Source organism: Lytechinus variegatus, chromosome 16 (genome assembly GCF_018143015.1).
Source record: "Lytechinus variegatus isolate NC3 chromosome 16, Lvar_3.0, whole genome shotgun sequence".
Classification (NCBI taxonomy): Eukaryota; Metazoa; Echinodermata; class Echinoidea; order Temnopleuroida; family Toxopneustidae; genus Lytechinus; species Lytechinus variegatus.
The window spans coordinates 29358036-29375230 of record NC_054755.1 but is presented as its reverse complement, the minus strand read 5'-3'; the positions used below and the strand labels follow the sequence as shown (position 1 = coordinate 29375230).

Genomic DNA, 17195 nt, shown 5'->3' with positions numbered 1-17195 from the left:
TAATCAAAAGAAAAGTCAAATATTTCACTGATTTACAATTGTTCGGTCACTCTCATATCTAAAGTTACCCCCCCCCCATCATTTCAAGGTATTGGAGAGAGGTTGGGCAGGACATGGCTGTCAGCAGAAAAAAATGCAGGGTGGGGCAAAACAATTTTGGGATATGTGCGAGGGAGCGAATGCGACAGAGCAGAATTTTGTGGGGGGGATATATGCGAGAGAGCAAAATGACAGAAGGAAAATGCAGGGGCCAAGAGATTTGAGGAATATGTAAGAGGGAGCGAAGTGACCAAGCAGAAGAAATGTAGAGGACAACAAATTGTTGGGTATGTGAGGGAGCAAAGCAACCAATTAAAAAAGGAGGTTAGTCAAAACGTTCTTGAATATGAGTAAGGAAGCAACTTGTTCACTTCCGAGCAGTAGGACTCGTTTTAAAATAGCTTAGGAAATATGTGTTTCCTAAGCATGGTAAACACATATTGTAGGCCTATAGTACAATTTAGGTGCTCTAAGAGTTAAATTCTGAATGAGCTGCATTTGCTGGTAAATCATGCGCAGAGGATCTTTGTCTTTTATCCATTTCTACACTTTTCTTTAGATTTCAGTTTTAAGGCGGGAAGGATCCCACCCTCCTGTGGATGCTAATATTTTGACTGACCCTGGGTAAATAGAATAATTACAAAAACAAAAATGATGTTTTAATATGAGATTTTTTAATGCCCCTTGAAAGTCCACCATCTTTCTCACTCTCTCCATCTTTCTTTTTATTCATTTTAACTTTCCAATTCTTTCTCTCTTGATATCTATAAAGTTCAGGTTCACCCTTTTAACTTGCACTATTCCAAGCCCCCAACCAATTGGCATCCACAGGAATGGGGGAGTGGGGCTTCCCCCTAGAAAATAAAGTCAAACAAAAGAAAAATGTGGAAAATAGAAATGGATAAAGACAAATAATCCTCTACGCATGTCTTACCTACCAATACAGTTCATTCACAATTTAATTCTTGCAACACCTAAATTCTACTATGAGTTTACCATACTTAGAAAATGCATATTTCCTATGCCATTTTTAAACAAGTCCCTATCGCTGGGAGTGAACGTGTTGCTCACCAGCACGAATTCGAAAATATTTTGATTGACCTGGGGCCCGTTTCATAAAACATTTGCCGCAGCGGCAACTCCCATTTTCTGCGGCAAATGACAATTTCTGCGGCAATATTTGATGCAGCTATTTGAGCTGCGTCAAATATTTGCCGCAGATACTTTCAGGGGCAAATGACAATTTCTGCGACAATATTTGATCTATTTGAGTTGCGTCAAATATTGCAGCAGAAACGGCTTTTTCATCAAAATATCAACAATTTGGAGGGCCTAACAACCATATTGCTAAAGTTTTTGATGATATTGAATTGATAAATTGCTTTTTGTCATTCTAAATAGAAAATACAGGTATTTTCACTCATTGACAAATAAAAGTAGATATTTATTGAATCACTAAATTTATTGAATTGAATTTACTGAATTTATTAAAGTCAAATTTATTTCATTAAATAGATACATAGGAACATCCATTGTGTTCCTGCAAATTTACACTTTAAAAAAGTATTTCTTTATCCTGTAAAAGAATGAATAATTGTCTCAGTTTGTCAAAGATGTTGCGTCATTGGCTTTTGAGTTTCAATTAGATTCATTTCATTATTCATAAGTGTTTTTTTTGCTGCTGTTGGTTTTTTTCTGATGTGTTTGTTGAAACTCCAGCTGAAGCTGTGGTTGCTGTTAACGTTCCCGGAGTGCTTGTTGGACACCTTGATGTTGTTGAGGTTGCCAGTGTGGTTTTTGCATCTCCTGCAGAAATTGTTGATGCTGCTGTAGTTGTTGCTGTTGGTCAATGTAGTGTTACATCTCCTGTGTGTTTGCTGCTGTTTTTGCTCCTACTGTGCATGTGATTGAAGTACCTGAAATAGTAATTAATTTATAATGCATATGAGCAAGATACTCCCGGGGGGGGGGGGCACTCGACCAAAAATGTGGTGGGGGTGTGCCGCGGGCGAGACAAAAAACGGGGGCCTTGGAGCGGGCTTATTGTAAAAAGGAGGGTCCTCGGAACGGGCTTCAAAACGACAAATGTTTGTGAAAACGGGGGTCCTTGGAACGGATCGCCAGCGTGTGAGTGCGTATGCATCCCCACGGAACGGTCATGCGTGCATGATGCAGCTAGCGCGGCCTCCGCCGGGGGAGCTCTGCGGCCGCTTTTCACCAAAATTCGACTCGTTCAATGCGATCGGAGCGGCGTAACGAAAAATATGCTAGCTTTGGAGCGGATTTCCCTCTTCTTTTTTCTCGATAAGAAGAAAATGCTATGCCTTGGAGCGGCTTTCTTTGTTCTTTTTATCAACAAGGCAAAATGCTATGCCTTGGAACGGAAATTTGAGTGTGAAAATGGGGGTCCCCTCCGCGGCACATACCCACTATGCATTATATACTGAGTGCCCCCCCCCCCCCCGGGAAGATACTAAACTTATTCCTAATTTCAATTTCATTGTTAACCCTTAATAGAGTGGGGGGGGGGTGGAGGCACCTCTTGGTACTTTGCAAGATTTATCCAAATGGACAAGATCCTCAGGCACTCCCGGGATGACCTACCAGAATAGCCTCACAGTAAGGTGTATTAACAGGATTTTGTACTCATAACATTCAGTTGATTTTGCATGAACTCAATTCATCAAATGAATGTAAAGGGTCTACCAGTAAAAAAAATTCTGTGAGCTTTTTCGGGTAATCTTTCTGAGTCCTTTTACTCCTTTAATGAAATATTAATAATTAAATACATGATGAAGTGAGTTTGACAGTTATTTGACATGTTGCATCTTATGTGCTAGTGGTGGGGTCAATCATTATAGAAATGCAGAATATACATGTACATGTACCAATTTGGCAAGAGAAAGCAAGTCACATTATCGACCAATGATTGATATTGGTTTGTTACTTTTGCAGCTGAAAAAAAAATCATCAACACCTCAAACTAAGAGTTTAATTCTAAAATTTGGATTCCTGACAAAGAGCAAATCAAGAAGACAAAAATAATTCAAATTGTTATTATGACTTACTTTCTATGCCAAAATGAATCAGAATTATAAATAAGTTTAACTTACCTTTAAAATCACATTTCTCGGCTCTTTATCTGGCTCTTCAAACCCTTCAGTTGTTGATTCTGGCATGACTTTCTGATACTATTTTGTGTCCTTCTGGAACTGTGGACAAAACCTCACCTGAAGGAATAAATTAAAATTTTCAAAAAATGTTTGGCACTATAATTTTTTTTCTCACATGAATACATTACATGTATATCAAAAGAAAAGAAAAGGAAACTTCATTTGACTATTAGGTTTTTGTCAGGGGGGGGGGGTAAAGGGGTCAAGATGGGTCAATATGATGAACAAAAATGCAATAGTAAATAATATATAAGGATCAATCTCTGGTTGAAAAACGTCACTTCATGCAATTATTCCTCATAATTCATCTTGCACACACATATACACATAGTGAGGATGGGTGAGAGAGAGCGAGCATCGTCATCGTACATGCAAAAAGTATTAAATCCATCACTGATGTATAGATGGGGGCCATGCCCCCCAGTCAGACTGCAGGTCCCAAGAGAGTGGCTTCTTTCATCCAAATGATATTCATGACTTGAGATGTTTTGTATATTTAATGAGCTTGACGCGGACCATAACACCTTTTCATTCGGTCATTGCTGCTCTAACTGTGCATCGAATTTCATGAATTTGGTACCATTGTAAAGAAGAAGAATCATTCTTTCATGTCATATGTTTGGATTTATTCAAAGATTTTGTAATATAGGTTCAAAGTTTGATCTAAAATATGCTATAAAATAAATATTTTCACCAGACAAAAGTTGCTATTTTCACACTTTATTTGTGTTTGAGCCCAAATGATTTTTATATCATGATAAAGCTGAATATGTATGCTTTGAAACGATATAGGTTTCAAAATAAGAATTGGTTTAATCGGGTCAAGATCACACTTTTCATTTGCCAAGTACATAAAGCAGTTTGAAAACAAGAATACTGCATTCTGATTGGTCAAATAGACCACCCAGTGGCAAATTCCAACGGTTCCAGTGCCAGGGTTCGTAGGAAGGTCACACTTCCCATGTGGTAATCTCCTCAAATACCCTGTGCCTGTTGTTCTGTGAACCTTATCCAGCCAATCAGAACTCTGGATTTCATGCAAGTACAAAATTACAGAAATCTCGTATTGTACCTTAGTGGGAAAAGTGTGATCTTGACCCGATTAAAAGGTGCCGCATATCAAGAGTGGCATTGTGAGAAAGAAAAGAAGTTCAGCTTTATGGTGATATGGATATCATTGAGGCTCAAAATAAAAAGTTTGCACAATGTGCAAAAGAAAATGGAAGAAGAAAATTAAGTTTTGAGGCACACTTTCAGGCCAGAAATTTACTTATTTAACAAAATATTGTATACAAAATAAATGACCAATATGAAAGAGTAACTTTTACTCTATCTGATAGTGCAATAATATTTAATTTAACTTGAGGTTAAAAAGAAATGCCAGTAGTTGCAGTAAACACTGATTTCATGAGAAAGTCTGGCTTAATTGTCAGTATATCATCGAGGATCTAGATTTGGTAAAGTTACATAAACTGAACTTTGTGAAATCTTGAAATCTACGCTGAAAAATGTTCACACTGAAGATCACCAACACAGATAGGCACACGTGGGACAGTGTATTATTATTGCTGGAATATGAGCTTATTTTGCTTATTTCTCAGCAATTACACAATTTCTTCCAGAATCCTTTGGCACATATTTTTTATTCATACAAACAGACACTTGGGTGGTCATTATATTAGATTCTGTAAAAAGTCATTTTGAGATCGTTACCAATACTGGAATTTCTCTTTAAAACAGGTAAATTCTTAGACTCGAGAAAGAAAATCTCATGAATCACAAGATTTTGCAAGGATTCAGCCACGAGATGATTTGGATGTATCTGGACTTTTTGCTCATTAGCATAGGGACCTGCGGTCTGACTGCCCCCCCCCCCCATGTTTAACGACCAAGAAAGAAAAGGAGAAAAAGAAAGAAAGCGAACGAGAAAGGGTGAAATAGAGAGTATTTACTGGATATTATTACGTCAAAATCTTTCCAAATTTTGATTTCTGTATTAAAAAGTTCTAAAATTTTGCACACTCCCTTCGCTCTCTTTGGAGAACTTTTGTTCCATTCGCCATATTTAGCCCTCTCAAAATATTTGGCTCATTACGCCACTGAATTCAATTGTAAGAATTTTATGTTTGCTTAATGTAGACTTAATCTAACCCTAATAAGACTGCCAGGGTATTTTGGAGGCAGGAAAGATGGGCGGAAGGGGAGTGGGGGCCCTCAAGATTGACCGTTAATTGCGCAATTGTGAAGAAATGCAAAATGCCTGCCACAGATGAAAAAATTGTATATTTGATCATTCTAAAATTATTTAGAATTATATGTTTTACTAAATCATGCATGAAATTAGAATTTGGCTGGAAATCTATAAACACAGACCTTGAAGTTTTTGTTCAGACACATAAAAATTAATTGATATCACATACCTTTCATATGTATTTTTTTCCTTTCTTAAGTATTTCTTTGGTTTTTTTTACTTTTTTTATATTGTTGACAAAATTTTCTGATCATAAGCACAATGAAATTAATAGATTTTAATCAGTAAAAATAAACATTAACCGGTACGATACAATTATGAATTCTGGCTAGAAACAGATTTTGCATTGGATTTGTCCATGAAATCACATTTTAGTGCAATTCTGACATGTGTACTTACACAATGCACAATGTTGCATAATTGCAGAACCGGGTACCCAGGTGTCACAAATTTTGTCTGAACACTCATAAACTTTTTTTAAAAAAGGCTTTATAATGACGCGGCACAATCTTTCACGTTGTGGATTTATCGTGAAAATTTTTGGGCTCCCACGGCCTTTTTAGGGTTAAATCAGATAGCACATCATGATGGGTTTTACTGATATTCATTCTGCAACCCATATTTCAAAGACTATCCATCATATCTGACATTGATTTTTACCTGTGGCAGTATGTTAGTCTCTGCATTTCTACAACTGTGGCCAAATATTCTACTACTAGTTCATTAGATGGGCCCATGGCATTTTTCTTATTGTAGGAGACTGGCAAGCCCTGGCTTTGAAGTTCCTGGTATATCCTTCTCCAGCTGCAATATCTGGTCAGTTGAGGACTTGGGGGCTTTGTGTCAGGAGTGGTCTTGGTAATGGCGGTGGCAATGGTGATGGCAGTGACAGAAGCAGACTTGGTGGTGGTGACTGCAATTGCAGCATTGTTGATGGTGGTATATGCCTCATCACGACCAACATTAGCTCCTGCTGCCATGCTGCTGGTCTCCATCTATTATGTTTTAAATAGAATAAAACATTAAAACAATTGATTATTAACACATCAACTTCAGAACACTAGCATATTGATAATAAAACTTATAGATTAGCAGTCAAAGCATAAAATGAACTTCCACAGAAGAGTACATGTACCTTCTAATAGAATTTCAGACCACCTTGAGGATGTTATGCTCAAAGCAAGGTTTTTATTTGACAACATTGGTCAGAGGGACATGGATTTAAATGTCAGAATACAACTGGTATCATTGGTTGATCAATCATACTGTACAATACCCCATTTAGATATATGTTGCTGTTATCTTCCACTTTACCCCTCTTAGATTTTTGGCATTGAGTAGTAGTCCCAGGGAAGGTGCTGAAGACTTTGGTACAGGTGTCTTTGCAGTATCTGGGAGGTTGCTTGCTGAATCTAAATGACTTTCTTTCGAGGGTTTCCCTGGTTTGTGTGCATTCTGTACGAGAAGAGTGAATAAAAAAAAAAAACATTAAAAAAAGAAGAAAAATTGAATAAACCGAGATGCAAGAATGAAAAAATGACTTTAAATTTGTCAAATTAATATTCAATAGTACATTTAGAATAATATTTGTTTAGAAATGAATCCTTTTCAATGGACTTGCAGCAAAATAAACATGTTTAAATATTCATGATGATTTATTAACCCTATCTGGCCCCAAAGGAGGAAGGGGGGGTCTTAAAGGGATGGTCCAGGCTGAAAATATTTATATCTTAATACATAGAGTAGAATCCACTGAGCAAAATGCTGAAAATGTCATCAAAATCGGATAACAAATAATAAAGTTATTGAAGTTTAAAGTTTAGCAATATTTTGAGAAAATAGTCATATCATGAATATTCATTAGGTGGGATGATGTCACATCCCCACTTTCTGTTTGGTTCATAAAATCATAATTTTTTCATTATTTCATACATGTGTAAATGATGTGTCTCCATTATGATGAAATAAGTTTCAGCAATTAATATCTAATGTACTAAATCAGTTGTCAATCCAATTTTTCTAGTTCTTGGAGGATAAAATTTAATAAACATAATTTCATATAATAAAATTCAAAAGAACAATTTGAGATGTGACATCATCAGCCCACCTAATGAATATTCATGACGACCGTTTTCACAAACTACTGTTATAAACTATCAAATTCAATAACTTGATTATTTGTCATCTGATTTTGATGAAATTTTCGGCATTTTGCTCAGTGACTTCTACTCTATTTATTAAGCTACATGTATAAATATTTTCAGCCTGGACCATCACTTTAATAAGCCCCCCTCCACATGTTTTGCAATAATTCCACAGTTAGAAACATGTCCTCATATTTTTTTTGTTGGTCAAGTCTCGCAGAAGTTTAGGGACCAAGTTTGCGGCATCCGGATACGCAGTAATGCAACAATGTATGAGTTCATGTCGGACCTAGAATTGCTCAAAAACATTATTTTTCTTACAAATCTAATCCAATGGAAATTCTATTTTAAATCATAAATGACAAATGCATCATTATTCTTGCACTTATTGGTTGAAATTATAAAATCTTTGCTTTGTCTCAAAATATTATATCTATATTTTGATATTAATAGATGCTCTAAGATCTTATCTTTGAAATGGCATTTAAAAAATAAATTCATGCTTGAGCGAACACGGGACGTTTTATACTTTTAGACTTTTGGCTAATCAGCAGACTTATAATATATTCATTATCTTTGCCATAATTTTCGAAAAATGCTGTCAAATTTCACTAATAAATTTATTCATTTACCTGAATTACATTGGTTTTAATTTGAACTTCTTTTACCTTTGAATTTTCCTTCATAAGTAAGAAGAGACTTTCTTGTCAACCCAAGTGAGAAGATTTGCATTTTTAATTGGGAGAATTTGTAATCATTCAAATCCTTTTTATTATGTGAAACAAATTATGTTATGGTACCTTTGATAATAATTATGTGAAACAATTTATGTAATGGTACCTATAAAAGACATGAATCCTATTTTCAAGGGGTCATTGAATCCTTCACCAAGTTTAATTATGTGCTTGACAGGACAAACAAGAAAATATTCATGTCTTTCAATGGCAATGGTGTATTGAGTCAATTTTGAAGGAGGAAGATATGGCAGATCAGGTAAAATGCATTAAAAAGTTGTGAAGCGAGCAAGCAAAAATTTCCAGTTTTTACTAAAATATCCAATTTTGTGATTTTGACATAATATTCAGAATAATATCATATTTCACTTTCTATGTTTTCTGTTATTTTTCTTTCCACTTTTTTCCTTGGTCATAATTTTGTATTGGGAGGGGGGGGGGAGCACCCCGAGCCCCCACCCCTCAGTATGCCACTGTTCAAAGGCATCATTACCTTTGCAGAACACAATGAAAGGATTCGAAAAAAAACACGCTCTACCATAATTTGGTTTAAAAAAATGTTCTTGCCTAAGGAATATTCAAAACTAAAAGAGAACATATTAAAAAGGAACAACACCACAACTATCCAAATAAATAAGTAGATTTGGAAATGAATTTTGACTGCATAATTCGAAAATTATGGCAAAGATAATGAAAAGGTTAAGAGGAATTCTGCTGATAGCAAGAAGTCCGACCATCATATTATGCCATTTTGGCGCAAGCTTCCTTTTTTACCCCAGACAAAACAAAAATTTGTGTTTGCGTAAGCACGAACAAAACCAAATTATTTTAATAGCATTTGAAGGATAAGACTCCATAGCATGTATTGACACCAAAATATTGAGATCATAATTTGAAACAAAAATTTTATAGACTTTTCAAATCTATCCCATTTTTTCATACGCACTGTAGAACTTGGGAACTTATTTAGAGATTTACTTAACTGTACAGCAGAGAATTCTCTATTTATGCATAAAATAATTTATCAAAAATGAATTTTAATAAATTATGAAAAATCAGCAATACACCCTTAGCTTTGCAATTTCAAAGAAGCTCATGCTAATTATGTAGGGCTAAACCAAATTTTTAATTTGTTTGATCATTTAGTAAGCGTTAACTTAAAATACACAGTCCCCTGGTACACAGTATAGGCCGAGGTCCATGGTGACCCTCCCGAATAGGATAATTTTCATTTCTCTTTGGCTACTGAGAATGGAATATTCAAAACATTGTTCTGTCAAACCAAAGGTAGATAGATAATACAGAGATTATATTTCTTTAAAACACGTATGATATAGATCTACTGTACCTTCTGATGACGAGGCGGCAAATTAAATGTGGTTGGGACAGCATCCTGTCTTAGACGAATCGTTTGCCCAGTCCTGTCAAAGCAAGCATCTTCAAAATGATCAGAACAGAGTTCAGAGCTCTTGGAGGAATTCGATGAAGCTTGCTTCATATTGACCATCCATACTGTGTTACAGTACCAGTTCAGTCCAACGGCTGAATGGGAATCTGCAGCAAATGTAAACACATGTCATGAAATCAATTATATATAATTAAGAAAACTCTAGGCCTACTCAGCAGCGGCCCGTTTATCAACACCTGGACAAGTGAGTCATATTTATCTACTAACCACAGAGTTAGTTCCTATCTTTAGGATTTTTTACAAGAAATAATCCATTAATAACGTTATATTGAGACTATCGGTAGAAAGTACAAGAGATGTAGCCTTAATCACATAATAGCATAATTTTCAAAAAGTTAAATCATGATAAAACTTGCAATTATTGTGATAAATCAGGAAATACATCCAATCAAAAAAATAGCAGAGCCAAAACTAGAACAAAAGCTTCAATCTCTGTTAAAGGGGAATCCAACCCAAATAAAAACTTGTTCTTAGGGGAATAAGAAAAATCAGTCAAGTTGATAGGTGAAAGTTTGAACACTATCTGACAAATAATAAGAAAGTTATTTTTTTAAAGTTGTGAATATTGGTAATCCCTAGATCCACGAGACTGCAAATTGGCCACATATGTGATGTCACAGTGATGTAAGGCAAGGACTACTCTTCCATGTACTCCAATACATAAAATGGCTAATATGTCATTTTTTCAAATGTTTTACTTCAAATTTTTATTTTTCTTTCACATGAGGACATAAAACAATATACTACCAGGGTTATATTTAGATTACTGCCCCAGGGGAAGGGCAGTTAGGAGAAAAACACAAATCCCTGATAATTAAGTACATGGCCTATGGGAAAGTTGTCCTTGCCTCTTGTCATAATTTACTTACCCAGTTGCCACTTTGAAATCTACATAATCATAGGGATTTCAATTTTAAAGCAGCCATAACTTTCTTATTGTTGGTCCGATTTCTTTCAAACTTTCACCATTCTGTTTTATCTAATTTTCTCCTTTCCAACACTATATTTTATGACCAAGGCTGGATTCCCCTTAAGTGTAAAGGCATCCGGCCGAGCGTTGTTGGAGCGGTCGTGGAGCGGAGAGAAAAAAAAATCATCACTGCTCGCTACCGTTTACCATTTTCAAGTTCGATTTTAGTTTTTTTTGTTTTCGATTTTTTCCCCCATTTTGAGAGAAAAATTCTACCCTCTTTCCCTACCGCTCCAACAACGCTCGGCCGGTGTGACCATGCCTTTATGTTGGTTGTTCAGCTGAATTTCGTTGGCTTCACTCACCAAATACAGAAAAAGATATAAAAATACTCCTCGAGACAGAGGGCTGCCAGCTGTCTACTAAAGGCAAAACATGCATCAAACATAATTAAACCATGCAGACTTGGGGATTAAAATGCCGAGAAAAATGAAATCATCACTAATTCATTTTGAACATGACTAAAAAACAAGGCAAAAGCAATTTTTGTCTCGCCCACTTATGAAAATAACCAGAAATATTGTGATTTGCGAGGGCACGCAAGAATTATATCGAAACTTCATTGTGAAATTACTGGGATGGAATAACACTTGTCATACCAGCCTTGCACGTAAACTTTAATATTGACCTGAAAATGACCTTTGACCTTACCATGTGACATCCGACTGCAGCATAAGTCTGCAAGTTTGGTTGAAAAGTGACTTACGGTTGCGGAGTTAGGTGTCATAAGAGAGTCTTGCATGTAAACTTTAACCTGTAGATGACCTTTGACCTTTCCATGTGACCTCTGACTGCAGCATAACATGCAGGTCCCCCAAGTCCATCTACCTTCCAAGTTTGGTTGAAAAGTGACTTACGGTTGCGGAGTTAGGTGTCATAAGAGAGTCTTGCATGTAAACTTTAACCTGTAAATGACCTTTGACCTTTCCATGTGACCTCCGACTGCAGCATAACATGCACGTCCCCCAAGTCTATCCAACATCCAAGTTTGGTTGAAAAGTGACTTACGGTTGCGGAGTTAGTTTTCATAAGAGAGTCTTGCATGTAAACTTTGACGTTGACCTGAAAATGACCTTTGAACTTATCATGTGACCTCCCACTTCAGCGTAACATGTGCAGGTCCCCCAAGTCCATCTACTGTCCATGTTAGGTTGAAAAGCGACTTACATTTGCGAGGTTAGGTGTCCTGCATGTAAACTTTAACGTTGACCTGAAAATGACCTTCGACCTTACCATGTGACCTCTGACTGTAGCATAACATGCAGGTCCCCCAAGTCCATCGACCATCCATGTTTGATTGAAAAGTGACTTATGGTTGCGGAGTTAGGTGTCATAAGAGTCTTGCATGTAAACTTTAACCTGTAAATGATATTTTACCTTACCATGTGACCTCTGACTGCAGCATAACATGCACGTCCCCCAAGTCTATCCAACATCCAAGTTTGGTTGAAAAGTGACTTACGGTTGCGGAGTTAGGTGTCATAAGAGTCTTGCATGTGAACTGTAACGTTGACCTGAAAATGACCTTTGACCTTACCATATGACCTCAGACTGCAGCATAACATGCAGGTCCCCCAAGTCCATCTACCATCCAAGTTTGGTTGAAAAGCGACTTACGGTTGTGGAGTTAGGTGTCATAAAAGTGTTGCATGTAAACTTTAACGTTGACCTGAAAATGACCTTTGACCTTACCATGTGACCTCTGACTGCAGCTCAACATGCAGGTCACCCAGGTCCATCTACCATCCATGTTTGGTTTAAAAGCGACTTACGGTTGTGGAGTTATGTGTCATTACAGGTTTGTGACGGACAGACAGACGACATTTGGATCCCTTAGTCTCGCCTTCACCTCTGGTGGGCAGGACAAATATGTCATACGGACGTTGAGATATGCCGCGAGAGCTTTTCTCGAAAGGGTGGGTTGAGGAGGAAAGTCAAACAAAACACACCTTTTCGGGACAACCGGGGGAACTTTCCATGAAAGGCTGCATGTGTTTAATATTTTTTCTGAACCAATCGTTTCTATGAAAATTAGTCTTGAAATAACAATATAACAGTAATATAGACACTAGACAGAGGTGCATAGATGGGGGGAGGCTTGGGATGCTCTCCCCCCCCCCAAAAAAAAAAAAGGGAAAGAAAAATGAAATATAACATTTTCTGAATATTTTTATGTCAAGCTACAAAATGTGATTTTTTTTAATGAAAAGCTTGCTCGCTCACAACTTCTATTGAATTTTGCCTGATATGACACATCTGACTCCCTCAAAATCTTGGGCTCATTTTGTCTCTGATTATTAGGAGAAAAAGAGAGCTTGCAGTTTTTGTGATTCTGAATAAAATTTCATATTAATGAAGTAATTCTGGACACAAAATAATTACACAAAGCCATATGGAATTATGAGAAATAGTAAACAAATATATCAGGCTTTGAGAAAGTATAGTTGAATTATTTATCCGAGGTTGGTCTGACAATTACTTCCTGATGGCGAAGCCCCGAGGGAAATATAGTAGTTTTGCCAGTCCAACCGAGGATTAATAATTCCCACTATGCTTTCGAATGAAACGCCTGATATATTTGTTTTTTATCCAACTTTTTATAATTTATAACCAAAATCTATGTGATGAGCTGGATAATCTTTATATAATAGTTACCATGCAAGGACGGCTGCACTGCCGAGACTATTGAAAATAAATACATGAAAATGCACAAAATTTGTGTTTTCCCTTCTTTCCTTCCGTTTTGTTTCACCTGCATAGGAGAGTAAAATTATATTATAGGCGCTGTTTTTCTGACGGTGGCGGCATCAACACCAAATCTTAACAAAAGGTTGTGTTTTTTAAATGAAAACTTAGAAACCTAGTTCATGAAATTTGGGCATAAGGTTAATCAAGTATTGCTAAACGTCCTGCCTGAGTTTCAGGTCACTCAGTTGTTGTGTGTCCGTACAGGTTGTGTGTCCACACGATCAATGTTAGAAAGTCATTTGAAAAAAGTTAGAAGCGAAGTTTCATCAAATTTTAGTACAAAATGTTGGGAAATATAAAGAACAAAATAGAAGATAACAAGTATTGAATTCATATTTTTAGTGTAATCCAAAGACAAAAAGGAAGGCTTCAAAAAGATTGTTTACATTCATAATTCCGAAGCTTCGTTATTCCGAAGGTTTGGATATTCCGGAGGTTCGTTAATCTGAAAGCGAAATAAGGTTCGTTGTTCCGAAGGTCCGACAATCCAAAAATTGAAATGACGTTCGTTGTTCCAAAGGTTCGTTAATCCGAAAAGGAATAATGAGAGTCATAATTCCGAAGGTTCGTTAGTCCGAAAAAAAATGAGGTTCGTTGTTCATTTAGTTTTTTCGGATTAACGAACCTCATTTCGTTTTCGGATTAACGAACCTCATTTCGTTTTCGGACTAACGAACCTTCGGAATTATCACTCATTATTCCTTTTCGGATTAACGAACCTTCGGAATTACGCCACAAATGTTCGGATTAACGAACCCTTTTTCGATTTAACGAACATTGTGGTTCAGGCAATAATGAATTCACGTGTTTTGGAATTACGAACCTTCTGAATTACGAAGTGTAACCAAAAGATAACATGTCCGGACACTGGACCCCCTCCTATATTAGTTTTGTTTTTAAAGATCGTGATGTTCCATGAGTTTTATATTTCCCCATAAAATCCCACCTTTGTCACTCGGAATATCAGATCGACTTAACGGACACGATGTTCAGCCAGATGGAGCGTATAGTAGTGGTGGTGAAGTGGAGCCGGCACAAACATCGCTCGAAGTAACTAAACTTGTACTAGTAATGAGTGGGGCTAGGACCTAGGCCAAACATACTTAGGCTACCACAACAGGCGATAGGCTTTCTTACCCCTCCAAAGATAACTTCTTAAATTGGAGATAAAATTTTACCTTCTAGGGTGACCTTTTCTTGGACTTGCCCTATACCCTGTACCATGAACCGTTTTTGGCAGTGGATATCTAAGTCAGTGGGTCGCGCATGGGATCTCATTCTTACTTCTGGTGTCCATACCACATGATTTTTCTGTGCGCGGTGGCGCATCTTTGGGCCCGAGCCGAGATAGGCCTCGACTCTAACATTAGAGTCTACGGACAAGCCCAACTCATAGTCAAGGGTTCATTACATGCAGAAACAGATCTAGAGGGGGGGTTGCAACCCCCCCCAAAAAAAAAAAATCTGGGGACCATTTTTTTTTTAATCTTATCTTTTTTAAAAAAATTGTAATTTTATTTTATTCTATTTCTATGTAGTATTCATTTAATTTATTATTATTATTATTTATTTGGGGGGAGGGTTGGGCGAACAAATGTCACATAGTCCTTTTTGCCCCCCATCAGCTTTTTTGAGGACACGGGCCACCGCGGAAGTGACAATCTAGGCCAGGGTTGCTGATTCTCATCCCCAAACAAAAATCCCCCCATTAAAAAAAAAAAAAATGGGGGATTGCAACTTAATTTTACAAATTTTCATGGGGGTTAATTTGGCAACGACCTCTATATAAAAAATAGTGGTGTTTTAGATGCAAGGAAACGCCATTTTCACACACAGATTTTCAAAAATTTTCCCTACGTGGGAGGGGGGACACCCCCCCAAACACCCTCGCTTGCTCCGCTCGCTTGGACTCGGTCGCTACGCTCCCTCACATACCACCCCAACCCCCCCTTTATAAAAGCTGGATCCGCCCCTGACATGCCACAGCGCACAGAAAAACCAAGCCATTACTTAGAAGTGTGTTTAATGCCTTATGGACGTGGACATCACTTGCAGAAGTGGGATCGCAGCAAGCCAGCATGCGCGACCCACTAACTCATTAACTTTCAATTCGAAATCCACTGCCAAACGTGGTTCAATGGTTTAATTTACCAGTATTAATACTAACCTCGCAATGCGTGTGGGTGCCCAAGCTAAAGCTGTTTTTAATAATCTAAAAATAAAATCACGTCAATCACTGACTCAGTCTCAGAGTCTCAGACAGTCAATAATTATATAAAATTTGTCATCCAATGAAGTTTCCAATTTCAACATGCATTTTGCTCTGAGTCAGTCTGAGTATGAATTTTACACCATTTATCAAAATCTAGGCCTAAATATCAGCCTGTATAATTCATTACCATTTTAGGTGTGCACAAAAGACCAATCCCCCCTGGCCTGGCATGGTCGACTACAGTAGGACCCTACACAAACTTGAATACACGGGACTATAAATTGCACAGCTTCTTGCAAATGCAAGTTTGGCAACGACTAACGAATTCCCATTTTGTTTTCAACGTAATTTTGAAGTCGAAAACATAGCTAAACTTACGAATGCAATGTCCGTCCACATTCTACCAATTAGAGAAGTTGTTTGCAGCTCTCGTTGACATGAATAACGTGAAATCTAAGCTAAACAAGAAAGGTTCACCAACATGCCGACCTGTGAGTGTGACCGTCTCGCGCCCGGATATCGATCGAGCGAAGATATCGGCTTGAGCAGCAAGGTGCAGCCAATCAGCGACGATCTCATATTCCCTGCCAGAAAGAGGAGACAGAATTATTTTACATGGACAGAATTTTTTGTGATGTGACACAAAATCATTTTGTCGACGGAATTTTTTGTGATGTGACACAAAATCATTTCGTTGACGGAATAAATATTTGCATCGCAACGAAATGAATTTCGAGGACGCAATTTTATTTCGTCTCGAGGAAATTGATTATAAGTGTGACACAAAATAAATTTCGTATACGAAATCAAACTGCATCATGACGAAATGAATTTCGTTGGAGTGAAACACATATTTTCCTACAGAATTTTCCTTTGGACAATTGGGGTGCTATTTCGTTAGATCAAAATTCATTTCGTGTGTACGAAATAAATTTTGTGGACCAAATTACATTTCGTCTCGACGAAAATTTATTTTGTGTGACAAGAATAATTTCGTATACGAAATAAAACTGCGTCATGACGAAATCATTTTCATACGAACAAAAAAACTTTTGTGTACGGAATGACGTGAATTGGACGGAATTTACCATCGGACATTTGGTGCGCCATTTTGTATGGCACGCCAAATGAAGTTTGTGGACGCAATTACATTTTGTCTAAACGAAATTTATTTTGTGCATTTCGTCGAGACGAAAATGATTTTGTGTGACACAAAATAAATTTCGTGTACGAAATTAGAAAAGCGTCATGACAAAAAGATTTTCGTCTGAATAAAAACACATTTTGTGTACGGAATTGCTTGAATTGCACAGAATATACTGGCGTACACTTGGCACGCCATACGTAACTGGCTGTGATGAGCATGACTGCAAAAGAAGTTGGTTGAAAATGACCCTTTATAGAGCGGAGGAATCATAAACTCGAGAGGAAGGAGACAGGGATGTGTATATGAGGA

General features: G+C 37.2%; 1 protein-coding gene across 2 annotated transcripts; it reads right to left on the bottom strand.

The window, feature by feature from the left end:
* Positions 1–1919: 1919 nt before the first annotated feature.
* LOC121430405 lies at positions 1920–16259 on the bottom strand. 2 transcript variants are annotated; one of them, XR_005972028.1, is made up of 6 exons: positions 16118–16259; positions 9690–9895; positions 6740–6918; positions 6124–6458; positions 3153–3269; positions 1920–1955 (listed from the first exon to the last, which is right to left on the bottom strand). XR_005972028.1 is itself a non-coding variant. In XM_041627691.1 (6 exons), the coding sequence occupies exons 2-5, from the start codon at positions 9846–9848 to the stop codon at positions 3266–3268; spliced, it is 639 nt and encodes a 212-aa protein (XP_041483625.1). In that variant the 5' UTR covers positions 9849–9895; positions 16118–16258; the 3' UTR covers positions 1920–1955; positions 3153–3265. The 2 variants fall into 2 exon arrangements, 1 of the variants encoding a protein (XP_041483625.1); XM_041627691.1 differs by having other exon boundaries at positions 6778–6918; positions 16118–16258.
* Positions 16260–17195: the final 936 nt, after the last annotated feature.